Source organism: Kwoniella europaea, chromosome 1, assembly GCF_036810445.1.
Source record: "Kwoniella europaea PYCC6329 chromosome 1, complete sequence".
Classification (NCBI taxonomy): Eukaryota; Fungi; Basidiomycota; class Tremellomycetes; order Tremellales; family Cryptococcaceae; genus Kwoniella; species Kwoniella europaea.
In genome coordinates, this window is record NC_089487.1 from 5,664,173 (window position 1) to 5,691,028 (window position 26,856).

General features: G+C 44.2%; 8 protein-coding genes across 8 annotated transcripts; 2 read left to right on the top strand and 6 right to left on the bottom strand.

Moving 5' to 3' along the window:
• Positions 1 to 88: 88 nt before the first annotated feature.
• Positions 89 to 5,985, bottom strand: V865_002155 (uncharacterized protein; the record flags this gene model as incomplete). The annotated part of the gene is made up of 18 exons (XM_066225960.1): positions 89 to 391; positions 469 to 541; positions 626 to 774; positions 840 to 910; positions 973 to 1,036; positions 1,095 to 1,306; positions 1,382 to 1,623; positions 1,680 to 1,789; positions 1,857 to 2,361; positions 2,426 to 3,099; positions 3,163 to 3,321; positions 3,386 to 3,669; positions 3,728 to 3,872; positions 3,954 to 4,190; positions 4,251 to 4,376; positions 4,440 to 4,649; positions 4,707 to 4,886; positions 4,951 to 5,985. The coding sequence occupies 18 exons, from the start codon at positions 5,983 to 5,985 to the stop codon at positions 89 to 91; spliced, it is 4,779 nt and encodes a 1,592-aa protein (XP_066082057.1).
• A 528-nt stretch (positions 5,986 to 6,513) lies between these two features.
• On the top strand, positions 6,514 to 9,913 carry V865_002156 (uncharacterized protein; the record flags this gene model as incomplete). The annotated part of the gene is made up of 10 exons (XM_066225961.1): positions 6,514 to 6,612; positions 6,729 to 7,073; positions 7,150 to 8,068; positions 8,122 to 8,195; positions 8,243 to 8,350; positions 8,417 to 8,728; positions 8,785 to 9,057; positions 9,130 to 9,609; positions 9,670 to 9,744; positions 9,809 to 9,913. The coding sequence occupies 10 exons, from the start codon at positions 6,514 to 6,516 to the stop codon at positions 9,911 to 9,913; spliced, it is 2,790 nt and encodes a 929-aa protein (XP_066082058.1).
• Positions 9,914 to 10,632: 719 nt separating this feature from the next.
• V865_002157 (uncharacterized protein) lies at positions 10,633 to 11,199 on the bottom strand (the record flags this gene model as incomplete). The annotated part of the gene is made up of 1 exon (XM_066225962.1): positions 10,633 to 11,199. The coding sequence occupies one exon, from the start codon at positions 11,197 to 11,199 to the stop codon at positions 10,633 to 10,635; it is 567 nt and encodes a 188-aa protein (XP_066082059.1).
• Positions 11,200 to 12,027: 828 nt separating this feature from the next.
• V865_002158 (uncharacterized protein) lies at positions 12,028 to 12,633 on the bottom strand (the record flags this gene model as incomplete). The annotated part of the gene is made up of 1 exon (XM_066225963.1): positions 12,028 to 12,633. The coding sequence occupies one exon, from the start codon at positions 12,631 to 12,633 to the stop codon at positions 12,028 to 12,030; it is 606 nt and encodes a 201-aa protein (XP_066082060.1).
• Positions 12,634 to 14,799: 2,166 nt separating this feature from the next.
• V865_002159 (uncharacterized protein) lies at positions 14,800 to 15,613 on the bottom strand (the record flags this gene model as incomplete). The annotated part of the gene is made up of 2 exons (XM_066225964.1): positions 14,800 to 15,117; positions 15,173 to 15,613. The coding sequence occupies 2 exons, from the start codon at positions 15,611 to 15,613 to the stop codon at positions 14,800 to 14,802; spliced, it is 759 nt and encodes a 252-aa protein (XP_066082061.1).
• Positions 15,614 to 19,149: 3,536 nt separating this feature from the next.
• Positions 19,150 to 19,896, top strand: V865_002160 (uncharacterized protein; the record flags this gene model as incomplete). The annotated part of the gene is made up of 3 exons (XM_066225965.1): positions 19,150 to 19,195; positions 19,348 to 19,584; positions 19,667 to 19,896. 3 exons carry the CDS (start codon positions 19,150 to 19,152, stop codon positions 19,894 to 19,896), a joined length of 513 nt encoding a protein of 170 aa, XP_066082062.1.
• A 266-nt stretch (positions 19,897 to 20,162) lies between these two features.
• On the bottom strand, positions 20,163 to 22,704 carry V865_002161 (uncharacterized protein; the record flags this gene model as incomplete). Its single annotated transcript, XM_066225966.1, has 7 exons — positions 20,163 to 20,186; positions 20,251 to 21,375; positions 21,439 to 21,785; positions 21,875 to 22,163; positions 22,227 to 22,349; positions 22,473 to 22,543; positions 22,671 to 22,704. The coding sequence occupies 7 exons, from the start codon at positions 22,702 to 22,704 to the stop codon at positions 20,163 to 20,165; spliced, it is 2,013 nt and encodes a 670-aa protein (XP_066082063.1).
• Positions 22,705 to 23,028: 324 nt separating this feature from the next.
• On the bottom strand, positions 23,029 to 26,497 carry V865_002162 (uncharacterized protein; the record flags this gene model as incomplete). Its single annotated transcript, XM_066225967.1, has 9 exons — positions 23,029 to 23,532; positions 23,647 to 24,346; positions 24,404 to 24,894; positions 24,966 to 25,111; positions 25,177 to 25,402; positions 25,504 to 25,890; positions 26,016 to 26,095; positions 26,157 to 26,244; positions 26,330 to 26,497. The coding sequence occupies 9 exons, from the start codon at positions 26,495 to 26,497 to the stop codon at positions 23,029 to 23,031; spliced, it is 2,790 nt and encodes a 929-aa protein (XP_066082064.1).
• Between the last annotated feature and the right edge of the window lie 359 nt (positions 26,498 to 26,856).

The following is a 26,856-nucleotide window of genomic DNA, read 5'->3' on the forward strand; positions in this document are numbered from 1 at the left end:
ATACCCAAAAGAACTGAAACCAGTACCCAACCAATTTCCAACAATCAATGAAACTCAATGTCCACCAACCAATCCAACCTCGCCACTATCATGCAACGACCGCCCCGGGCGTTGAAGGTATCCCCTCTTCCTCTTCCTCAATGATCTTATGCTGATCCCTTCTCACAACACTGGGCGTTTGGGGTATGACAGGCATCCTATTGAAAGACGGAGTAGACATGACCCTCATCCTGTTCACCGTACCCGGTGTAGAAGGTATCCTACGATTCACCGTGCCTGGGGTGGGAGGTATTCTCCCAGCACCCATGGGTGTAGGCGGTACACCAGGTGGACGTTTAGGTCGAGCTTGGAGTCGAAGATCTTTGTTATCGATAGCAACTGATTTGGTGCACTGTGAAGTGGACCGATAAATGATCAGCTCATGTCCATTCATGTACTGATGGACCTGGTATTGTTAGTCAAACTCACATTAGAAGTCTTGTAGATTCCTACTAATCGATGCGCCAATTCGAACATATCATTCCTCAACGAAATGACGATACTAGGTACAATCAAAAACGTCTACAGTCAGCTGATATGCATCTATGGAATAAACCACTGTAAGTCTTCAGTTTGCCAAACTTACAATTGAGCAGCTTGAGTTTTGGATTGAATGTAATTAGCCACAATCGAGACATTCTTGAAATCCAACGCCGCGTCAATCTCATCCATGAAATATAGGGGAGTGGGCTTGAAGACGTGTAATGCGAATACCAGAGCTAACGACGCGAGGGTCTATGTAGAACCAGTGATTTGTCAGTCTGACTGATGACGTTTACCAAGGAGCAATTCTAACTGACCTTCTCTCCTCCAGATAAATTCGCAATAGCTCTCCAAGATTTCTTAGGAGGCATGATAGACAAGACCACACCTGTTTATCCCAATGTCAGCTTGTTATCCCCGAAAATGAAGGATCAGACAAGACTAGCTCACCTTCAGAGAACGGATCCATACTATCTATCAATTCAATTTCGGCATTACCACCCATCGTGATCATCTACGAATATACCACAGTCAGCGCATACTAAACCACACCTTATAGGGATGTGACCCACCTGATACATTTCCTTCAATTTCGAACTGATCGCTGTGAAACCACTCATGAACTCATCCAATCTGACTTTCCTCAAATCGTCGTATCGCTGCTTAGCTGAATCCCTCGCATTGGTAACAGCTTCCATGTCTCTCGCTCGATCGAGGAACTCGGCTTCTCGCTTTCGATATTCTGCTAGGATATTCAAGTTGGGTCGGGCTTTACCGATTTCCTCTGTGTATGATATCATTATTCATCAGTGTCGATCCCATGATGGCCCAAGGATATGCACCAGTCCAGCTCACTCACCCTCGAGTTCAGTAATTTCAGCATTCAACAACTCCTTATCCACTTCCCTCAATTCATCAGGAGAGTATTCCACCAACTCAGTCGAGTTCTCCTTTTTCTTCTTGGGCGCTTTCTTCTCAGTAGGTTCGCCTTCCCCTTCTACTTCATTACCTTCTTCAGCAGGAGTTTCACCTTCCTGAGGTTCAGGTTCGGCAGCCTCTTTGTCTTCTACCTGCTCCTCCTCCTCTTCCTCATCATCCTCACTAAAATCGATAGTCAGCTAATGCTCAAGCCTTTCGTCACGACATGTGTAGCTTACTCGATATAAACCAATTCCAATTCCTCATGTCTCTTCCTCCAATGCTTATACTTATCTTTACTATCTTTCTGTATTCTGGCATTATCTTCAATCTTCTGCTTGATGTCCATCTATCATCACCGATAACAACACATCAGCATGATATCCTTATATACGTTACTAGACTTGTCGACTCACCTCTAACGCTCTAAACGCATTAATGCCTTGCATCTTCTCATCCAATTCTTTTTTACTTTCCTCTAGAGCTTCTTTCCCCTCTTCACTCGCATCCTGAGCTTCCTGAACTTTGCTCTTAATCACATTAAGATCATTCGAACATTCCTTCAGATCATTTTCAACCACTTCCAATTCACTTTCAACCTCTTCCAAGGCAAGTTGGTTCTTCTCAATTGACTTGGTCAATTTCGCTGAATCCCTTTGTGATTTAGATTGTCCAACTTCAGCTTTGGTTATGGCTTCGTTGGCCAAATCCAACAATCCTTTCGTAGTTGATACTTTGGATTGGATAGCTCGAAGCCTTACTCCACCCACATCGAGGATTTTATTCTGTAGCGATTTGATCTGTTCATTTATACCTGATGATTTCTCGCGTAATTTGTTTGTCTCTTTGCTCAGAGTTGAAATTTCAGAATCCAGTTGTTTGATCCTTTTCTCATCGTCCGCATCAGGTTTAGCTTGTGATCTATCCCATCATGTCCATCAGCGAATGACCTTTTTATTTCCTCCGATTCAGTTGTTACACTCACATCAGTTCTTTCAATCTCTTTTCACCTTCTTCAATCCTCTTTCTCTGAGTTTGAACATCCAATTCAACTTTCTCCAGCTGAATTTCAATTTCCGGTATACGCTTTTTCAACTGTCTTACTTCTCCTTCTACCTGTTTCTTCTCTTCTTGAAATTTCACCAATTCATCTTGAGCGATAGAAGCTTCTTTCTCGTATCTCGCCACAACTTCAGGTGCGACCTTATCAGCTGCGAACTTGGACGACATTCCTCCGCGGGATACTTTTGCTCCTCCACCTGACATCGTACCGGAAGGGTCAATCAGTTGTCCAGCTAAAGTCACCACCCTCCATCGTTTCTTGCCGTACCCTATACGTTGAGCTTGGACGAGATCTGTAGCTACTAAGGTATCTCTCAGACCCTTGTAGAACGCAGGTGCGAATTTGGGATCTTTAGGTTTGATCAAGTCGAATAACCTCGGTACGTTCTCAGGCGTTTCGATTCGTCCTAAATCTCTGGGAGGGAGCTTTTCAAGTACCATGAATGATGCTCGACCAACATTGCCTTTTCGTAGATGTTCGATACAAGCTTGACCTTGTTCAACGGTATCCACGACCAAATTGTTCAGAGCTCCACAAGCGGTGGTAACGGCAACATCATATTTCTCGTCGATAACACCAAGATCACCCAGTCGGCCCTAATTCTCATCATCAGTTATCAAGTCGAAATCTCTATTTTGTCGGTTCTGGTATTAACTCACATGGAACCCCTTAATTCGGCCTTGGTCTCGAAGCTTGTTCAGACTGCTCAGAACGGCATTCTCACTCTTATCCGCCGCAAGAGAGGCTTTCGCTTCATCAGCTTTTGACCGAGAGGCCGATACATTTGCTCGTAGTTGTTCCGATCGGGCATTCATATCCTATAATGACCATCAAAATCGTCAGCTTCCTGTCCGTTGCTAATAGTTTGACAGCATGACCTACCTCGAGTCTCGAATCAGCTTCACCCAATTGTTTCTTCGCCCTTACATGCTCTTTCTTCAACGCATCATACTCTTCATGTTTACCTTCATCACCATCTTTCAGAGCTTGAAGGTTAGCTTTCGCTTCGTCCAGAGCAGTCTGCATGGAAGTAGCCTTTTCAGCTAACAAGTCCCTTTCCGAAGTGGCGACATCGATCAACGATTGTTTTTCACTGATCTTCGCTGTCCAAGGTTCGAGTTCTCGTTGTTTCACCTCGATTTGTGTAGTGAATTCGGCAGTTTTATCTGAAACCAATAATGTTCAGCTACTTCCGCTTACAAATTCGGGCATGCGAAAACTTACCTTTCAAGTCATCAACGACTTCTTCGAGTTCCGCTTGTTCCGTCTCAAGTTTCTCTTCGAGGTCAGCTACTTTGGTTCGATTCTTCTCCAGATCGGCATTGTGGTTCTCGATAGCTGAAAGAGCTTCTGACCTGGCATGACCGTCCTATGAAGATCAGACACATTATCAGTTACACCTACTTCAGGCTGATTCGGTTAGATTAGACAGTGTGGTGCCGAAACCTACATCCTGTATGGATTTCTTGAACTTCTTCTGTTTGGTCACCAGATGTTTCTTCTTCTCAGCCAAGCCAACTTCCTCTTTCTCGAACTTCTTTGCGTCTTTGAGCAACGCATCTGTCAATCGTTTGACCTCCTCGTACGCAGCAAGCCTTTCGTCGTATTCCTTTTGGAGATCACCAATTCGAGAAAGATGGTCGGCATTTCTTTCTTGTTCACTGGTCAAGTCGGAGTTGAGCTTTTCCTGCGGTTATATCATTATGTATCAATACCCATCATCAGAAAGTGTGTAGGAGTTACTCACGATAGCTTTGGTGGTGATTTCGATATTGTTCTGGAGAGTATGCATGTGATGCTGCCATAAGAGAGATTTCTTCCTGGTCAGCTCATTGGCGTCTCGTAGGTAATCTTCAGCTTCGCGTTTTTTGTCCTAACAAGCGAAATCCTCACGTCAGCTTGCGAGCTGCAAGATGTTCAGCACAATGAAGCTCACCTCCAAAGAAGCTTTCTCCCTTTCTACCACTCTCAGTCTATTCATCTTTTCACCTCTTTCATCGTTCAAGGCTTCGACTTCGTGATTGGCTTGTTCGATGGGCTCTTTATACTTGGTGGTACCGATGATATCCTCTAGATACTCTAACAGACCATCTTCATGCTCGTTTTGAGCTTTAGCTTTCATCTGAGCGATCGACTCTACTTCACCCTATTTGTGCGCCGACAAGTCAGCTGGCTATTCCTGGATGTATTATATATAGCTTACCTGTAAGATCAAGAATCGGTTATGGTCTAAATCGATACCTTTACCTTTCAGTAAGGTAGTGACTTCAGTGAAAGAAGAGGTCTTATCATTGATAGTGTACTTCGAAGAATTGTTCCTGTATGCAGTACGAGAAACGACAATCTGGGAATTAGGTACGAGGAGGAAATTGTCCACACCGGGCTATTTGAACGAACTGAGTAAGCTTCCCCAGGATCCTTCATGTTATGAGGAAATAGAGACTTACCAAATCTACAATCTCTCTGAACCAAACTTCGACTGAACAAGTTTCCAAACCTTCTTTCCCGGCTGAGTTATGTATCAATTCACTTAATTTACCTTGACGCATCTTACTCGCTCTATATCCAAAGACAAACAGCAACGCATCGATGGTATTACTCTTTCCGGAACCATTAGGACCAACGATAGCTGAGAAGGATTTATGGAATGGACCGATTTCTTGTCTGCCCGCGTAAGATTTGAAATTGACCAATACCAATTTATGAATGGTTAATCGTGGTTTGGGTCCGGCAGGCGTAGGTACTGGTGGAGGAGCAATGTTTATTTGTGGTGGTGATGGTCTGTTTGGTAAAGGTGTAGCTGGCGGAATCTGTGAAGAGGATGATTGTTGTTTTGAAGGTGAATTGTCGATTTTGGCTGTCCCATCTGAATCAGGATCTGATGGACCATTACTGTTCGGTGTAGGTGATTCAGGAATTTGTGCCAAGGGAGCCTTGGGAGTAACACTTCGATTTCGAAGTTGATCTGGTAGAGGGATATTTAATGACGAGGAAGGCGTAGCTGGAATGGCAGTAGAAGCTCTCCTATCCCTTCCTGCTAAAGCTTCCTGTAGTTCTTCTTCGGCATCATCTTCGTCATCTGACACTATCACTTTCTTCTTCTTCTCCACCTGCAAGGTAGCTTTCTTGGGTTTTGAGACGATGTGTTCTATCATATCCTCTTCCTCTTCTTCATCTGATACGGCATCTTCTTTAGCACCGACAGTGGAATCCGCTTCTGATGCCCGCATTTTGCTTGCTCGTTTCTTCGCTACAGGCGCAGACTTCGCTTTGCTACCAGATCCGCGCCTGGGTTTAGGCTTCTCATCATCTTCTTCCTCATGATCATCTTCGTCAGGCGACTGTTCGTTCTCTTCCTCACTCTCCACGGCTGGGGGAGCCGCTGTGGAAACAGATTTTCTGCTCCTTGAGCTCCGAGGGGGCGCAGAGCTTGTCGAGATCGTAGAAGCACCCGATACTCTTGACGACCTTCTTGGTGGCATGTTGACACGGTCAGAGAGGGTGGGCGTCGATAATGATAATACTTATGATTGATGATCAAGGTATGTCAAACGTATACCGTATAGTGGATTTGTTTACGAGTTCAGTCTGGATTGTTGTTGATTTCATCTCGAGGTCGTTCCTGATTTTATGAGCCAACACGTGGCAAGTCAACGCGACGCGTCCCACCCAAATGAATGTGGCGCATTTGGCACCGGTGAATGTCGCATGCCTGACAAAGGATAGGCAATAGGCAGGCCACAGTGCCACAACCGATGATAGCGTGGAGACCCGCTCTCAACCAAGATTTCAACTCACTCAACTAGTCATAAACCACAGCTTTTGTCCTCGCTCACCACCATACACCATACCCTACATACCTGTACAATCCTCATATACACTCTTTCTTACTCTTACACCCAATATATACCACCACATTTGTCTCATCCTTTGTCTCCTTCGAACGTATCACTACCAGCAGAAGAATTTACTCAGAAATCGATAGACAAACGGAATAACAACCAGTCACAATGTCCTGGCAGCCTTCGGAACAGGGGCTTCAGGAAGTCTTGGGAATGTTGAGGGATACCAGTAGTACGGATAGTGAGGTGCAGAGGAATGTCGCGCAGGTGAGTCTTCTCCCGTACTTGTATGAGCAAACCTTCTTCACAGTGCAATAGCCGTGACCGAAGTAGTGCCAAATCGTACTGAATATTGGCGCTTATCTGCATTCCATATATCATAGCGTCTGGATCAATTACGTTTCGTACCGGATTTCCTCGCTTATCTCGCTCATGTCCTCATTCACTGTACCGGCGAACAAGATTCTCATCGAGCAGTGGCAGGATTGCTGCTGAAAAACGCCGTCAATCAACGAACAGGCCCGGCTGCCAATGATAACGATGCGAGAGCTATGGCCTATGTGAAATCAACTGTGTTGAATGGTCTGGCGGATCCGGATCAAATTGTCAGACAGACTGTCGGTACCGTCATTACAAGTTTGATATCGAATGAGGAACCCGGTGGATGGCCAGAAGCTTTAGATGCGTTGACTAAAGGTATGGCTAGTAGTGATCCTAACATCATCGAGGTGAGTGAGAACAATCATACCAGTACCGCACAGCAATGACTGCTGCTGAACAAATTTAATGATGTATCGTATTTAGGGATCTTTCAACTCCTTGCAAAAGATCTGTGAAGATGCCCCCCACAAATTAGATTTCCAAATCCAAGGTAAAAACTTGTTAGATCACTTGGTCCCCCAATTCATCGAATATACCGCTCATGGAGCACCCAAAATCCGATTATACGCCTTACAAATCCTTCAGTCCCTTCTCGCTATCAGAGTATCAGCCGTTACGGCCAACATCGATACTTATATCCAAGCGTTATTCGCCAAAGCTGCAGATGAATCAGCTGACATTCGAAAATGTGTCTGTGCGTCTTTGGGTTTGATCTTGGGTACAAGGCCCGACAAATTAGTACCGGAGATGAGCAATGTGGTGGATTACATTGCATTCTGCACTCAAGATGAGGATGATACGGTCGCTTTGGAAGCTTGTGAATTCTGGTTGACATTTGCGGAAGATTCAACTTTGAAAGATCAACTTCGACCTTACTTGCCTAAGATCGCACCACTGCTATTGAAAGGGATGGTTTATTCCGATTGGGATATCGCAATTTTAGATATAGATGATGTGGATGAAGGTGTAGCAGATAAAGAAACGGATATCAAACCTAGAAATTACTCATCAAAAGTACATTCGACGCATGAGACCAACGATCCCTCTTCATCGAAACCTGCTGGTGGAGGTTTATCGAGAGAAGCTCAAGATAAAGCTTTCGACGAGAATGAAGATAATCTAGATGACGAGGATGAAGATGATGATGACTATTTCGATGATGAGGATGGGTCGGGTGAATGGAATATCAGAAAGTGTTCTGCTGCCGCTTTGGACGTTATCGCCGTTTCCTTCGGAAATGATTTGCTGGAGATCTTATTACCTTATCTCAGAGATAGAATCTTCGATCAAGAGTGGACACAAAGAGAAAGTGGTATTTTAGCTTTAGGTGCTATTGCGGAGGGTAAGTAACATACTCCTTTCGTCGTGCTGCAGCTGATCGAATAACGTCAATAGGTTGTATCGACGGTCTCGAGCCCCATTTACCTCAACTCATTCCCTTCCTTCTAAAGACCCTCCAGGATAAAAAGGTACGTTCATTTCCCACTCATCAGGACATCGACTGACAATTGTTCAGGCTCTCGTTCGATCGATCACCTGCTGGACACTCGGTCGATATGCCAGTTGGTGCGTTCACGTTAACAAGGAAGACAAGAATGAATACTTCATTCCTACCATGGAAGGTGTAAGTGACGGCTGTTTGGCTATTGTGACAAGGCCTGGTGACTGATCGTGCTGCACTTGCATTTAGCTGCTCCAAATGGTATTAGATGGTAATAAGCGAGTCCAAGAAGCTGGATGTTCCGCCTTTGCTACATTGGAGGAAGAAGCTGGACCAGAGATGGCACCATATCTTGAACCAATCTTACGAAATCTCACATTCGCTTTCTCAAAGTATCAGCAGAAGAACTTGCTCATCCTCTACGATGCTATTGGTACTCTTGCCGATTCTGTTGGCTCCGCATTGGGTGCTCCGGGTTATTTGGATATACTCATGCCCCCTCTGGTGGAGAGATGGCAAAGACTTGGTGATCAAGATCCTGATCTCGTACCATTACTTGAGGTGAGTTGTACCCGTACCGGTCACCATTGTTGAAGCCCGACTGACATCTTGTCCAGTGTTTATCATCCATCTCGATCGCCGCCGGAGGGTCCTTCTCAACCTACACTGGACCAGTCTACCAACGATGTCTTAACATAATCCACGCTACCCTCACCCAATATCAGTCCTTCGAGCACAACCCCGAGGAGGTTGATGAACCTGATAGGACTTTTATCGTTGTCGCTCTCGATCTGTTGTCAGGTCTAGTACAAGGCTTAGGTGAACAGATGCACCAGCTCATAAGGGATAGTCAACCTCCATTACTTCATCTACTCGCGCTCTGTTTGACCGTAAGTAGAGTTTTCTTATCAACAAATGTATAGTATATCAGTACTCGGTCAATTGCTGATTTGTATTCGTAGCACTTCGAACCACCCGTTCGTCAATCCGCTCACGCCCTCCTAGGAGACATGTCAATGACATGTTTCCCTTTACTCAAACCGGTCATCCCTCAAATCTTACCAAGCGTAATCGAACAAATCGTTGTCGAACCCCCAGCAGACTGTGTATCAGTTTGTAACAACGCTGCGTGGGCCGTCGGAGAAATCGCTTTGCAATTCAATGGCGATTCCGCCATCCTCGAACCATACGTGCCAGCTTTGATCCAGCGCTTAGTCCCGATATTATTACATAGCAAATCACCCAAATCCTTAACTGAGAACGCGGCCGTGACGATCGGTAGATTAGGTTTGGTTTGTCCTGCATTGGTAGCTCCGGATTTAGCCAACTTTGCCCAAGCTTGGTGTACTGCACTGTGGGAGATCAAGGATAATGATGAGAAAGATTCGGCATTTAGAGGATTTTGTATGTTGATTAGTGCCAATCCAGAAGGTATACAAAATGTGAGTTTGGCACACACGTCGTCTTCAGTAGTTGAGCTGATGTAATGATTTATCTATCAGAGCTTCATCTTCTTCTGCAATGCCGTCTGCAAATGGCAACATCCGTCCAGTCAGCTGGATCAGATGTTCAGAACTGTGAGTCGAATTCAAGACTACTTCTCTCATATATGTTTGGGTGACTGATGAAATATACGTTCAGATCCTACAAGGCTTCAAATCAGGATTGGGAGCCAACTGGGACGCTCAAACCAGTACATTCCCACCAGTTATCAAGGCACGTTTGGCCGAGCGATACGGAGTATAACGACTTTCCCGTCAATACCCAAAATCGGTTTTAATCTTAATTATCTCTTTGCTCTCTGGTCCTTCTTCTTTAACGATCGCCTTTATCATACCCTTCACATATATAGATAGGCCTTATGCATCGATACCCTTACATAGCATCAATCAATTACAGTAGAATAGCATATTTTCTTTTCCCTTTCCATAGCATCTTTCTTTTTCTCCAAAGGCGATAATGATTTTTTCATGACAACAACCGAACCGAATCGGTAAATAACGTAGATAGATTTTTCTGTTAGTAGGTAGTAGGTAGCATCTCTTGGATCTGGTTGAAATGATATATTGAAATGACGCGAAGGGGCTATGAATCACATTGGCTTGCCAAGACATCCTGTCCAACATAGCAGGTTGGAAAAGCTGACGATACAATACGTAAGCTACAGTATGTCGATACAGTCACCGCAAATGGGACTGCCGCCATTCGTTAAGCAATTTATACATACGCTGAGACCTGGCTTGACTATCTTTCAAATAGAGAGAACAAGCTACAGTGATTGACATTGGATCTAATCGACATCAAACAGCTTTGACTCATTAACACTAGTCTGAACCATCGCCTTGACATATCGTTCATTCACATATCTTTGAATCGTCTCTTTCGATACGTCCAACGCAGGTAATCTCACGCTCATCCACTTACTCCAAGATCGATCTAGAGCTAGAGAAACATGAAACGATCTTTCACTCGGTTCTTTTAGTTTCGGTCTCGTTGTCACATTGTATAATAAGATTTTGAAGTGTCAGATTCCTATACATTTCTGAAAACCCATCATCATCCCCTGAGTCTGAGCTCCTAGTATTGGCAATGAGGTCGGTGAATTTCTGATGGATTGCCTCACCAACGACCAATTTTGAACATATCGAAGAATAATAATGATCACTTAACCCCTTCACTATCTTGCCATTTGCCAATCCCTTTTCGGAATCTGATAAATCCATTTTCTCCTCAAGGTAATATTCTATACTTCTCTTAGCTAGTTCTAAAGAGATGATAGTAGTTATTGTATGAGTCGCAGAAGTGATGTTGTTGATTTCCCAGTTGAATTTAGGATGTAAGCGCTGAATGGTTTGACGATACCAGTCATTCTCATGTCCGAGTTTGTTGTTTTCACTTGTTAATCTTTCAATCTCGGTGGGTTGAACAGTGGGACTAGGGTGATAATATTGATCTTTATACTCGCCAATTGGGGAATGCCATGATTGGGATGGATAGTCTCCCTCGTCAGTACGAGGTCGTTTGTAGCTCATGATTATGATTGTTACCTCCGAAAGTCTATATGGTGAGAGGTATGGGATGTTCCTCAGATCATTAATGCTGGATATACAGCAACATGTACATTCAGCGCTATACCTGGGGTGGGCTCACAGCAAGGGATTCTCCTTAAAGTCGCACGAATGACAGTACATGATATTTCGTTCGCACAAAGGATGTCCAGATAAAAGATGTTATTAAGAAGTATAGATGCGGCTGGACGCATATCTGAGCAGAGTCGCTTCACTGTCATACACCTTCACTGACATCTATTTCCGGTTCTAATTCGGACTCGGACGCAGACCCTGACAAAGCTTCGCACTTGGACATGCGTGGATAATCTTGACCTGCAGCGCCACTCATATTGTGATTGTGTCTGTGAGAGGGTCGTCAGTGAGAGGCTTGGAGGATGGGTATAAGCGACCTAAATTAATATATCGTTCAAGATGAGTAACATTCAAGCCGATGCACAGTAAAGGCGGAGCTGGGATGGCTCACAAACCCTATACAGTCAAGTCCCAAGTATAGACTGCATGATACAGTACATTTTAGCAGATCATTTTTTCGGTTCGTGATATAAGCCTTTACAGTAGCATTATTCAAGAATCGTCTCAGGATGATGTCAAAGGCTAACTCACAAAGGTGTTGCTGAAAGCTGTCGGGTGTACCGCTGCGTATCTACAAGTGTTCGCGCAGGTACAATGCAGTATCGAGAACGGATGTGGCAAATGCATACGGTTTTATACTGAAGACATAATCAAGAATCACTGTTCATAAGACGGCTTCCCAGCTTGTCTGTAGTCTGGGTGAAAGAACTTCACTCTTTAAGCCTTTGACTGCCCTGTACCTCCAGTCTTTGGATAGGTAAATGCAGTAGAAGGGAAACTAACTGTCTCTCTCTTAACAACAACCCAAAGCTTCTCATCATACCTTCCATCATTGTCTTCCTCGCCAAGACCGAATGAGAGCTCGAAGGCCCCTCCTTGAGAGCAAACTTTAGGATCATGAGTACAATCACTGAAAAATTGAGTAAAGTTCATAGGGTTGTATGGTTTTTCGTATAAACTATCTGTATCAATCGCTGATCTAAGTTTGTGTTCGAGTCTTTCCCCAATTTTTGAGTTTACGGTGTTCTTATACTCTGAAATCAAGGTGCTTTTCAGAGTACCTTCCAAGTTCGGGTTTGCTAAGCTTACAATTTGGTTTGCTAAGTTCTCAGATAGAGAATTTTGAATGTTGGAGAGATCTTGCCAGATGATTCGAGAATCGAGGAATTGCGATTTCCTGGTGTCCATCGCAGACCCCTGGTTCTGGGCAATCTGTGATGCCTTCTCACTATCGGACGCAGGACCATCCGGAGAAGATTCCACAGGGGCCTTTTTGTCCGATTCCAGGAAATGAAAGAAATATGCTTTATTTTGAATCGACATGCTGCACGAATCACAATCTGGGTTTGTGTTTTTTGACGAAGAGAGATTATGGAATGTGAAGACATGCGCAATCCGCCTAGAAGAGACTACTGTATTTATACACTTGTGCGTGGGGACACTATGTTGCCCAGTTGTACTTCGTGCACTTCGTTTGAGGAAACAGAGAAAAGAACGATGAAGCGTAGAATTGTTCCCCACTCAGGAATACTACGATGAAAGGATAAATCGATGGCGAACAATGAGCAATCTCATTGCGCAACCATCGCTCATAATGGTCGATCGGATATCTGAGATCTGTAAAAACAGTATGGGAACATTTCTTTATACTGTACCTCTTCAAATACTCGATTGGACATGCTACCTCGTATATTTGTAGACGTTTTGGTACAATTAAAATAGGATACATGTCACATAGTGCAAGGAAATTCGTCTTCTTTTTCTTGACGGATGATAATAGATATGTCCAGAATATGTAGTATCATCGGTTTTGATAGTATTAAGATGTGGTTATAAGATGTAAAAGAAACATGTCGGACAAGAACGCACGGTTGAAGGACAGAAATGTTACAGATCGATAAGATGCATTCAAAAGGTCCATTTATTTTTCAGGGTTTCCAGATCATTATAAAAATTTCAAATAGCTCAGACACTAGGTGAAAGAAGAAGAGATCAAAGCAATAGTAGTGGTCCATTATAGCCATTATAGGAATATATTGAAAGTCCACGGCATGATATGCTATCCGTGTACAGTATGAACTCGGATGAGGAGACGATATAGATCGGACTATATGCCAGGAGGAGAAGCCAATAGGTGTTCATCTGATCACCAGAAGGAGTGGAGATGGTGGTAGGACAAAGACTTGGAAGCCAAGGATTAAGTCCAAGTCTTCAAGTGAGGGAGATGTCACTGATCCTTTGCTTTCCTCTGGCCCTCTGGGTCGAATCGCCTTGCATGCCCATTTTCATCCTCATTCTCCTCTTCATCGAGAGATTCAAGTCCGCTGGTGGGAGTTGCCAACCCTCCTGCAATAATGCCGAGCTTTGCGTATCGTCCCTGTCATCAGGTCCGAACGGTCGAAGGAGACCTCGAGGGATCCAGAAAATAGCCCGATTGCATTCTGAGTGCCGACTCATAGGAGTTCCGGTAGACAGAGTCAAAGTGGTAGCAGTATGAGAAGGACCAGCTTCGTTTTCCTCTTTTTACACCGGAGATATTCTGAACAGGGTTGACATTTGTACGGTTTAGATTGTCCCGATTGGATGATCTAGGTGAAGGTGAAGGCGATCGTCAAATGATCTCTTCATATTCACAAGTAAGATTGACTTGTTCACATCTTAAACCAATTTCGTGATCGGAACACTACAGTATACGATTCATCAGCATATATACATATGGATAGTCTTCTAGTCCGGTACGAGGGCGTTTATAGCTCATTATAGTGGTGACAAGTGATATTTTCAATGGCTATCAGATACAGTACAGCCTGGCCTATCGATTGAAATCTGTGAAGGCTGTACCAGATGGCGTTATTCAATGACAGTTCTGATAGAGTGCGACCTCTTCATATGAGGAGGTATTACTCGGCAAGAGCCCTTCCAACAATTTACTGCTTCTACCTGTTCACAAGGGAAGTCGGATCAAAGGAGGCTACTGTACCTTCACAAACTGACCCTTTCCGTCGATTGCGTATTTGCCATCATCGAGCTTGCTGAGACAGTGTTGTATAGCAAGACAGAGAACGGATCGTACAATATAATGAATACATGTAACGAGGATGAAGGTAGCTTTATCCTAATTATATATTTGTATATGAACGAGTTGATTACAGTATTTGATATTCAAGGATACAGTAGACCAAATTACAAAATTGATAGGATTATTAGGTGTATTATAAGGAATTATGAAAAGTACAGTAACACGAAACATGAAACATCCATTTGTTTTGATAAGGTTTCCGATTTTCAAATGTTCCTAAGCTTACAGTTATGATACAATATATATGGACCAAGTCTGGCAGAAAGGATTGATATTATAATGGAGTCCACAAAATACCAGAGACAACGTTCAACAGCATATGAGAACTGGATGTGGAAAGGAAGTTTGTCACAAGGGAAGAGGTTTGGTCAAAGGGGGTGAACATGCCGGATGTGCAGCTTGGTTCCGTCTCATTGTTCCCTTGCTTTCTTTTTCCCCTCCCTATCAAACCTTCTCCCCGCCTCTTCTCCCACATCATCCACCTCTTCCTCCTCGAGGGATCGAGTACCACTATCAGGAGTGAGGTAGCCTTCAGGACCGATTTCGGAGCTCGTTCGGTCGTGAGTCTCGTCCTTGAGGTCAGGAACGTTCTGGAGAGGGATAAAATCGGTATGGCTGATTTTGCCTCGACTAGATGATTTAGGTGAAGGAGATCGTCTTTTGATTTCTTCATATTCGCAAACAAGATTGAATTGTACGCATCGTGAACAAACTTCATCACCGGAGCACTATATGTTTCATCAGTATATTGATATGGGGATGAGCTGACGTGATCAGGCTTACCTTGGCTTTTCGTTCTCTACAAGCTTGACATGCCACTTTCGTTCTTGCTCCCTTTTCTCCCGTCTTCTTGGTCTTAAGTTTACTACCTCCGTGGCCCCCCTTGTCTTTGGCCTTTCGTTTCGATGCCATAGAGCTACTTTCACCTCTCGGAGGAGGAAGAGGGTGTCGTTTCAAATCCAAGGACTGGGTAGAGAAGGGGTTCGCATCGACGTTCTTCTTCGATTGAGGAGGAGGTCGACGAGTGGGGTCATCATCTTTCGGAGTGGGTGAAGAAGTAGATGGAGTCAATGGATAGTCCGAATGAGAGTGTCGTTCGGAATCATTCGAAGTATTGTCACCAAATTCACTTTCGTCGGTCGCACAGGTCGCACAGTCATCTTCATAACTATCACTGCTCATGAGGGATTTGTCCCGTTTATTGATGAAGTTTGCGTTATTCATGATGAAACTGTTATTCCCGATGATGTCGTCCATGAGTCGATCTACGTATTGGCGTTGATGATGATGGTTGTTGATGATATTATTGATGTTGGTAGTATAGTGACAGGTGCCGTTATGCTCGTTGTTGATCGTATATGTATCGATGGTATGCACTGGTTGACTGATCTGTTGAATGTTCGTTGTGCCGATGCCATTGCTGCTATTGACAAGATTGTTATCGTTATTATCGTGATAGATTTGGTCCAGTTTGGTATCAAAATCGAGGTCGTCGTCCGTTTCGCTATCGGTAACCGTAACGGAGGCGGAATCATAAACATCCTCTTGGTCTTTCCGAGGGGGAAGGAGATCCGCGGGATCACCACATCCCAAGATAACTTCGAGGGGAGGAATATCAGGGGGAATAGAAGAATAGAATGAATGGTTTTTGGTGACTACGTACATGATAACAAGATAGCTACAAGGTAGAATGTTCCCAAGGATGGGTGAATGACAGGATGGGCACAAGGGGTAATTCCCTCCTGGGAACAGAGGGTGGCGAGAAACGCTGTACAAGGCAAGCAAGGGGTCATACAATTGCAAATGGAGAAGAGATCATCTTTCAGTGTTGAGACCAAAAGAATCGATGTGAATGAGAAGTGGTGAGAAGGGAAGAAAGAAAGAGAGAAAGAGAGATGAACATTACTGCCAATCGATACCCGTACGAGTAGGGGTGTGCCAATGTACGAGCCTGTATACAGTAGTACGTACTACTGCATAACAGGTGTATTAACCTAAAATCATCATTTATAGTACCATTCCAGAATCACACACACACACACACACACACACACACACATTCAGGTACGCTGATTGTACCTTGTTTCATACCCATATCACACCACAGTCGTTATCTTTTTCTTAGCTTGTACTTGTACAATCGTCCTTCCCATTCCTCAAATTTCCATCTGACTGATAAGTATACACTATACACTAGTCCCCTCTGTCGTGCTATACTGAGGTGGGAGACCCCCTCGTGTACATCAGCACGACCGAGTGGCGATAGAGGGAGATCGAAACCCGCGGTCGCACGGAGATGACAAGACCATGACGTACGGTTTTTCTCTTTCTCGGCTTATGACAAAGTGTATATAGTACAAGCTTACATATGCTTATGCCAACTTTAAACTCATAAAATGATGATCCGCCCGGACGGTTGGGTATATCGACGCTCAGGGGATTGATCGATCAAACCGCCGGGGCTAAACTATCAGGTGAGAAGGTTACCGCTTTTCGTAGGCGCTGTGTTGAGGGACGACGCTCGCTCAGTACATAACAGTTCCTCAAGCCATACACGTGCGAGAGGTCATCGTTTGATACTCGGTCATCGAAGTGTACGAATGTACGCATGTACGCAGTCTTCTCACTTACAGTACCCGTACGGGCTCGGAGCGCCCCGTTCATCATCGCTTCAATACTGTAGTCAGACCGGTGGTGATGGACTGATGCCGGTGTTGTCGTTGACTTACATGGAGACAGAGTAAGATCTCTCTCTCCTGTAGGCTCTGAGTGCTCTTGAAGGTGAAGAGGCATAGAATATAAATGAAGATTTTTCGGTCATTTGAACCCAGATTATTGGCAATTTGCGAACGAAAATATTCCATACCTGTTGCGCACTGAAATGATTCATCTTCACGTGAGAATCGAAAAAAGGTACAATCAAACTGTCTCGGATTAGGTTTTCCATCTTTTTAACTTATCACTATAGGATTAGGTCTGAAGATCATACTCCTGAGTCCAGTACTGTCAAGCATGGTTGAAGGCAGTGCACCGAGATATATATACGTACACCTTCCCTGTTTACTGTAGTTTCAACGTCTCATCCTCATCCTTCGCGCGCACTGAGAACGTCGACGACGGTGCCAACCTTATTGCTTCTGCTGTGGCTTCTCGTACGACACCGGATGATACGGAGTGCACATGATACCCATCTTTCCTTGAATAACCGGATATGCAGCACAGATGAAGTTATTCAAGATGATTTTCCGAGCGGACATGAACGAAGATGCATGGGAAGTGGGTAATAATCGACAAATCGCGATTCCTCACTGTAGAGCCACCTGACCAAGAGGGGGAAAATGAGGTCAAGTATCTTCACACTGAATCCTACAGTGATGACCACTATAGTAGTCTTGACATACTGCAAGCCAAGATCTCAGAATACTCCGGTCATCATCTCTGTAGACGACTCTTGATCGCACCCTCTGACATCCTACTGACGAAAGTCAATGTTCTCCTCTTGACGATCTCAGACAAAGTTGATCCATAATCTTTATCCGTAGCAAGCTCCGGATTATCGTTCCCAAATGATATTTCGTACCTTCGTTCTCCTTCGGTGGCAGGAAAATCCTCAGATGTGATTTCCACCTGAGGACATCTGGTACCTTCCCATAAACAGATTTGGACAGGTAGTGCATGATCTATAGCAGAATTGTAGATAGATTGAATCTCATTATCGACCAATCCGCGAATGTCACTCTTATGATGATCACTCAGCTTGTTGTTCTCGTTTTCTTTTGAAGACAAACATATCCCGGATCCAGATTTCGATGCGGATTCCTGTGTGTCAAAGAAGTATTGAGAATCCAACTTAGCCACATCTACAGAGAGCTTATCGACCAAAATCCCTTGATATAATTCCAATTGATCATGATACCCTCTAGTCAATCTCAATTTCCGTTCAGCCCCTTCAAGACTCCTTTTCAAACTGCTAACCTCATCTTCTGATGCTTTGAACTTTCTCTGAAATTCGTCTCAGTCTTCTTTCAAAGATTGATTAGAGCGGAACATTCTTGGTGGAGCTCAGGCTGGCTGTTGGAAGGAGTTGTTTGGCCGGTGAGCGTATCCCACAGACTTTGAGAGCTGAGGCCGCTCATTTGAAAATGGTTGAAGTACTTTGGTATGGCGTAATAGCGGTCGAAGTATACTCGAAAGAATTGTTGTTACTGTATTTAAGGATGTATCGATCCGCAGAGTGGCGAAGATACAACACACAGTGCTGAGAAGTCACATTGAAATAATTTTGATGACTTACTCAAACCTACGGATAGAAAAGCTGGAACATGCTCCCAACGACAATCCATTGTGTATCCTCATCCTTTGACGAGATAGAGACTTCCACTCCCCTTGACAGTCCTTGGCTCACCAATGTACGTAGGTCGTGCGAGAACCGTATCCCCATATTCGACTAACCACTTTTTGTTAGAACGTAGAACCCAAAACATCACCCTTTGAAGAAGACCTCCAGGTTCTCAAGAAGCCTTTCTACTGTAGCATTAGCTCCAAGTCCGATATCTTACGAATTGAAAATGGTCCAAAGCCAAACTTCGTCTTGGAATCTCCTCTTATCTTGCGATTGCAACACTCTCACACATTCATAGCAAGTAAAATCAGCCATAGTAGCCTGAACCCCCTCGTGGTTGCTGGATAGCATTAACACAATATCTTGTAGGATATTTATCTATTCGATCATCAAAGTACAGTACCAATCGAATATCAAGATGGGAGAACAAGCTGAAGTGAGAGCTGCAATTTGTGGTCATGTTTGTGAGTGTCTGTGTATCCATCCAATCCCATTGGTCACGATAGCTACACTCGACTCTTACCGCATGGTTTATATATTGAAATTCGCTAACAAGGTCAACTATTGTACTTTTCATCCCATGACATACTATACTGTATGGTATGGCGGATCTCAGCTCAAGTTCAAAGTGAAATTTCCATTTGTTTCAAATCATCTTATACTAGCTCAGCACACAAATCTAAAGCTTCCATCACCTCATGTCTTCGACAAGCTATCGAAAGTGTCAGACAAACAAACCTCATTGCATCTTCTGACGAAAGTGTCCAGAATGCCTACAACATGTATGCGGAAAAGGTATTGACCGTTGCGGCTGAACCTGAGAAGATATGGGATGATAATCATACTGTCGATCGTAAGTTTTCTTCTTTCGTATGGTATCATACAATAGTAAATTATGATGTGACTCTGCTTACTGTACTTTACTTGATTTGTAGAATTGTTAGCAAGTAAAGGATCAGAGTACCTCAACTCACTTCTCAGTTTACAAAGCTCAAGATCAGAGAATTCAGGCAACAAAGCCATCAAGTCCGTTTCTCCCATCCCTGAAGTCGGCGAGGGAGAAGATGCGGCTATCTGTACTTGGATTGACGGGATTAAAGTGTTGAGCAAAGATGTCAAGTCTGATACGTGGCTTACGACTGATACCCGTTCCAGTCAGATGTAGTGTTCAAAGTTCATATAGTTGACAGAGATCCACTCAAACATATATAGGCGGAAACAGAAGATTATACAGTATTTATCTCATCAATGCATGAATACACTTACATACACAGCTCTGTATAAGTTTACATGAAACATACAACTGACAACATAAAACGATAGCGATGAAACGTGAAGGATAACATACAGATATGAAGCAGTACAGCATGGCAGGTGCCACGAATAGTCGAACAGCAGGATGAGGATGATGAAGATCAATTACTGTACAGACTAGTCATCGAATAACATTGTGAACTATTGACGTCCACAAGTCAGCAATCACATACCACCCTCATATTCTGAAAAGTCTTTGACTCACTTTACTAGACCCCTGTTTCACTTGAGTAGGTTGACCCATCTCTTCATCCCCATCCGTCAATGGATCCGTACTACCTTTCGATTTAGATTGACCATCTTTCCCATTCCCTGAAGTTTTTGTAGGACTTGAAGAGCCCTTTTGGGGTGATCGTCCTTTCTGTGGAGACGACGTCGATATCCTGCTTCTGCTTCTATTCTGTTTGTGCGGAGATCGAGGCGAGGGATCTTCAATGGTACTATCCCATACCAGCCCAGAGTCCGAGGTGGTATTATCACTGATCGAGTCGGTCACCCAGGCAGGATGAGATTTGGTACTTTTGTTGCCGGAACCGGACCCGGAATTGGAGGTATTGTTTGACCCCTTGGGTGGCGAAGGTACTTGCTTGCCTTTATTCTTATCTTTTGAAGGCGAATGATTACTGCTACTAGGATGATCACGTGCTGAAGATGGTCTGACTAGTTCTTCTTCTACCGGAATTTGTGACCTAGCAAATTCCTCTTCCATCTCCTTTTCATCGTCCAGATCAGCCAAGTCCAACTCTTCTTCAAGGTTCATATCGCCCAATCCAGCATGTTCGAGTATTTCCGCCTGACTCATCCTTATAGCTTGACTTCGTGGAGGTTGTTCGGGTGATCCAGGTACCTGCGATGCACCAGGTAAGAATAGAGCCTCTTGGTCCGCATTACCATTTTGACTAAGGGGTGGATCGATATCCATTTGTCCATCATCCTGAGCTTTAGTATTGCGTTGAACCGCTGAATGAGCTAAGTAAACTGTACTCATAGGTTCCTGAGCAGCGGTGAGATTCAAACTTGATTTCTTTTTGAATTGACTAGGAGTTTCTGACCCTTTCCTCTTTCTACCACTTGAGCTACTGCTCGATGAGAGGTTTCTGCCGTGGGAAGGTGGTGGTGGACCAGGTGGGGCATCACTGTTCGATCGTTTTATTTCGACTGAAGGTGATCGAACGTCTTTAAACACCTCGCAAGATGTGGTAGCTATTGCGCAGAAGATCGAGAACTCTCCAAATTCCTCGTCTAAGCTTGTTAAAGTGAGAGGTTGTCCAGGTTCGGAGAAGGATACGTTTAGTGTAGCTGATAGTTGTTCAGCCAACATGAGTGTTGCCTTAAACCACAGGATACATCAGCTCCAACGTTTCCCTTCATAAGAACCAGCTAGCTAACTCACTCTAAATTCCTTCATGGGTAGGGTCAGGTCGATCCTATCTCCCACTACTTCATAATCCTGGAACTCTTCCGGATCAACTTTGATTTCTGTACATAAACCACCTCCACCTAATCCCTCCCATGATTTCACCCTGATCTCTTTCTTAGTGAACATCCATCCCAACTGATCTGTCCCACCGGCGTTTGCATTCCCACCGTAGCTTGAACCAGTAGACAAAGCGAAGTTTTCCAACCAGTCTCGGAGGGTTCGAGTGGCAATGACAAATCCGGAGGGGGTCGTATCGGGATCGACGTCTGCTCGTAGGAAATCTGTTGAACCGAGATGAAGGGAATGTTTCTTGGTTACACCTATCTCAACACCTCCTTGAGTCAGTATCAAAGTAGCGATATGTTTACGTGAGTTGATATGGCACGTTAGGGTTAAATCGTCAACTCACCATGTTTACATACCAGTCTAATGATCAATTTCGATTCAATACTGATCCTAGCATCTTCATCATCCGTAAAGTCATCCTCATCACCGAAGTGTCTATCATCTTGATTCGCATTGCCATTTCTATGCCCGTCATCCCCATCACCATGATGAATTGATGAGCTCCTCGTATCTCTTTCTCTGTCTTTACGATGTTGCAGTGGACGTAGTTCGTTAGAAGGGTCGATGATCCTCAGATCTAACCGAGTAATGGTGTTGATTTGGGCGGCTTTGCCTAATACCGCCAATACCGACTGTACAGCAAGACTAGATGAGCTAACCATTTATATGTGGGCTAGAGAGCAGAGAGAGCTTACCTTGACTAACAACTGGCACTTTATACCTTTCCTACTTTTAGCTGACCATCGATTGAAGAATTTCTTGTCCAATTTGAATAGGCAAAAAGCGGACTTGTTGGAGTTGGTGACTGACAGTTCCCACTAGATGTAGCATGTTGCATCAGGTACATGTCTAGCGAGGGAAGGAGGGGTCCTGTCGTAGTGGAGAGCAGAAGGAAGAAGGGATTACAGAGGAGAATCGCTGTAATTGGCTGGGACACTCACAGCTCTGTGCGAAGCATGTATATTCAGATCATCTCCATATTTCGCTGCACACTGAAGTAGACGAAGGAAATCTAGAATTAACGACATTGAAAGGTTAGCTTGATACGGGAGACTATGAAAATCGCTTGAGCTCTTAAGAGGAACATCGGGTGATGAAGGAGATTCGTCTGGACAGAGCATGAAGGTAGACAGACTTACACTTGAGGTTCTCACCTCTGATGGAAGCGTCCATCCTGCTATTTGCTATCTCTTCCTCTTGCTGACTGATTCCACCTGCGTCAATGGATGTATGATAAGGAGAGATTGAAAGAACGAATGAGGGGGAAGAGGTTCTTGTACGGTGATATATACCTCATGTTTTCGATCGGTTGACGTGTGTTTTAAGTAAACGCGTAATTGCCTTCCAACGGAAATGACCCCTGCAAATCCCCACTTTCCCCCACTCGGCGAGACCTCGTCTTGTTGTTGCAACACGATCTATACAATACAACATGTTGCATAGCACATGAGATCAGCACTATACGACCGTATGAACCCATCACGCTTCCACACCCTTCTACTTCTTCTTCTTATCGCCCTTCTTCTTCCTCTTCACTTTGACAACCTCGATCTCAGCAGTAGGCGTAGCAGGTAGATCATCGTTCTTCCTCGATTCATCCTCATCCGCTTCTTTGTATTCTTCAAACCTACTACTTGATCCTCTATTCGAGGTACTTGTGTGAGAAGTAAGATCAATACCTGCTAATCCATCTACAGCCTTGTCGGCATCATCGTTCACCTCCTTCGAGTTCTGTTCTATATTCGTTGATGTGGATCCTTCAGGTAATTCACCGGTCCTATCAAATTCAGGTGGAGGTGCCTTCTCCTTCTTCTGCTTTTCTTTATTTCTATTCTTACTCTTAGATTTCGTACTTATTGATGTCGGATCTAGTGGGGCCAATTCCGAATCATCCAGTTTGACAATTGGAATTTCATCTATATCATCTTCTTGAGCATCTTCATTCTTGTCGTACAGGTAATAAGGATCATCTTTATGTTTTGCTTTTCTTGCCGCGCGACGCTAAGACGTTGACACATTGAGGTGTCAGCTTTCTTTTCTTTCCCTTCCTCATCCATGGGACCTTCCCATAATTGATGGCAATGATTTCACGCTAATGAATGAAATTCAACTCACCTTAGCTCTCTCCTCTTTCGTCTCCCCCTCTCTTCTTTTCCCTTTCTTCTCCTGTTCTCTCAAAACCCTCCTCAACTCCTCCATTCCCTCTCCTCCACCTTCACCTAGATCAATCGCAGGCTTCTCCTCTTCGCTTTCTTCATCTTCATCTGACAAATCACCAAATCCACCTTGAGGTACAATCTCCAAATCCAAATCCAGTTCTTCCGGTATACGTACAGCTTCCTGAGCTTTGTACGCTACTGCATTCAACTCATGGGACGTGAAAAGCGGTTCGAACAAGAATAACGACTTGGGATATGGTGGATTTCCATCTTTAGGTAAATCAGAGTCGGCAAAACCACCTTCTATTTCTGGTATATCACTTATAGGCGATGACGATGATATGGTTTTTGAAGGCGGTACGTGATTGGTTAGGTCCGCTTGAACGAAATTTAACAACTGAGTGAATTCAAAGGCCCTTTCTTGTACTTCTATATCACCTGTAGATAAGAATGGTTCCAATCCTGATTTGATTGATGTGACTAGTGCTTTACACTCTTCGTGTTTGTCGGAAGACCACGATGAGGAAGTCGATGCAGCGTAGTGCCCGAATATCTTGGCTGCTGCGTGGAGAGAGAGGGAAATGAGACATGAAGAGGATAAATGGAGCGTTGGAGATAGTATCGAGGAGATTGCACTTAAGGGCGATGACAGATAACTATGATCACATAAATTAGCTGTATCCTCTCCGGTTGGACAGAACGCTTGAACTCACCTTGAATATTCCCCACAAACCCATATCGCAGCTTCGATCAGTCCATCCTCACCAGTGCCATCCCTCCCTCTGTCTCTGAATTCTTCGTCTGCCAATACTTTCTCTAGCACACCTACAGCATACTGTCTAACGCTCTTCACCCTCCCCACTACATCCAATACGAGCCTTTTGATCTCTTGTCCAACATCTACGTGACTCACGTACGCGACATCTATCAGAACGGATATCACCCATTCAAAATCCGTAACGTTCACGTACGTATCGTACGATACGATTGACAACAGTTTCTGCGTCAGAAGGAGTCGGTATGCTGGAGAAAGTGACACTGAAGTTGAGGTGGTTGCTGGATCTTTGGATGCAGTGGGTGAAAGTTGATTGGCAATCGCTGTTAAAGATGCTACCGCAGAGGGTAACGTTGAAGTATTACTTTCCGGAGGGGCAAGATGGGATAGAAGTTGATCTGCTATGGTCTGCAGATTATCCCTATCAACCTATTACCTCGTGTCAGCTAACGTAAATCCCGCTCTTTGGTTCATGCTACAGCGTCAGTCCAGCGACTCACCATAGACGTGACCAGTTCCAAAGCTCTCATACGTATAGATACATCAGGATCATCTAGACTCTCCATTATTTCATCTTGATATTCTGCAACCATAGATGGATGAGTAGGTATGATCTTGACCATAGCCAGTAACGCGATGTATCGTACTAGATGCTCAGCGGACTGTCAGTCGGATCCCATATGAAACATGATGACATCAAAAATAACTCACAGTTTTGATCACCACCTTCATCTCTTAAATAACCACCTAGCTTCTCAACACACACTCTAGCCAAAGCTTCACCCTCAGCTCTATCTGGATCCAACATTCCTCCTACTATACATGTTCGCACACACTCGTATAATAACGAGATTGCCGATGTCGACGAGATAAGCGATGTTATTGGCGGTAACAATTTACGGACCAGTCTAGGTTCGAGGGGTGTAAGGATGGCGAACTGGATATTCCAGAAACCAGAATCAGCTTAATGGCCCAGTGATATGAAAGGTCGAGCTGTTGATATTCCTAGCCTGAGAGACGTGAGTGGATGTGACATACCAATTTAACGACTTTTATCAACATCCAATTGTTCGTACTACCCGTCAAAATCCCAAACAATTCAGGAGCCAATGGCAGATAATTCTTCCCGCCTTGCCTCCTTGCCAGTTCCATTACTACCCCTACTGTAGCACCTACCACACCTTGGTCGGAATCTTGTAATCTCTCTCTTAACCTTGGAAACCCTTCTCTCAAACCTTCAGGGAACGCTTCCCAACACGGTAAGAGGCATAATACCGCTCTCTTACGTATACGCGGAGAAGAGTGGGTTAGGAGATGTAGTAGGTCTGGATGAAGGGCTGTCGATAGGGAGGGAGAGAGGGATAGTAAGTGGGGGAGAGCTGTTAGAGGTAGTGGAGGAAGGGGAACGTGAGGTGACATTAGGTCCTAAACATTCATATCAGTATAAGTCAATGTATACAGCAAGACCCCGAAGATAGTCATATGGTATACGGCTGTAGTACATCAGACGGGACTGGGGTGATATGATGGATTCGAAAAGGATAACTTACCTTCTTTATACCATTGACCGTCAATACCACTTCCTCTGTATCACCTGAAAAAGCCATAGGAGCAGCTAGATAACCGATTTCTACATCAAAGAGGAACATGAGCTCGAGGTGCTATTCCTATCGCTTGAGCAATCAGCTCACGTTTTAGGTGATACCTAGGCGAACTCATCACTTCCACCACATGAAACGCAAATTCCGGAGGTGCAGGTATAGGATATAACATCATGAGCTGCACGAACCAAATAGAAAATAATCAAAGGCAATCAGCTATCACAGCTGAGGAGTATGCACAGGACGAGGGGTTTTACACTGACATAACAAATCTTCAATACACCCTCAGCCTTCAGAGCCATATCTTTCCCTCTCAGCTCCTCTCGAATCTCTACCATTGCCTCGGCGATGAACGCATCTTCCTGAGCCTTGGACGACGCTTTGTGGGCCCGCAGACCTCGGATGAGATCTTGAAGTGTTCTTTCGAACATTTCGGGTGGCTTTGGGCGTGGGCCGTCTGATATGTCGAGGTTGATTGTGGGTATATATATGTATAGGTATAAGTATATGTTTGTTCACAGAGCAGTGATGACGGATGACGAACGAGCAAAGGGTGACCGTGCACAGGGATAAACGGCGATCGCCGAAAGGAAGTTGGTAGCTAATCGATCACAAGAAAAGTTGGATAGTATGTTATGAGCAATCATATCATCCTTCAGGTTGTTCTATTCCGATAGCACAAGAGCATCGACCTTATCTAGCTTCTGCTACACAACCCAAGGTATTTAGGCAGACTGAAAGGGATCAGTCTCAAACCTCAACACACGGATTATACCAAGATCACTTTTGA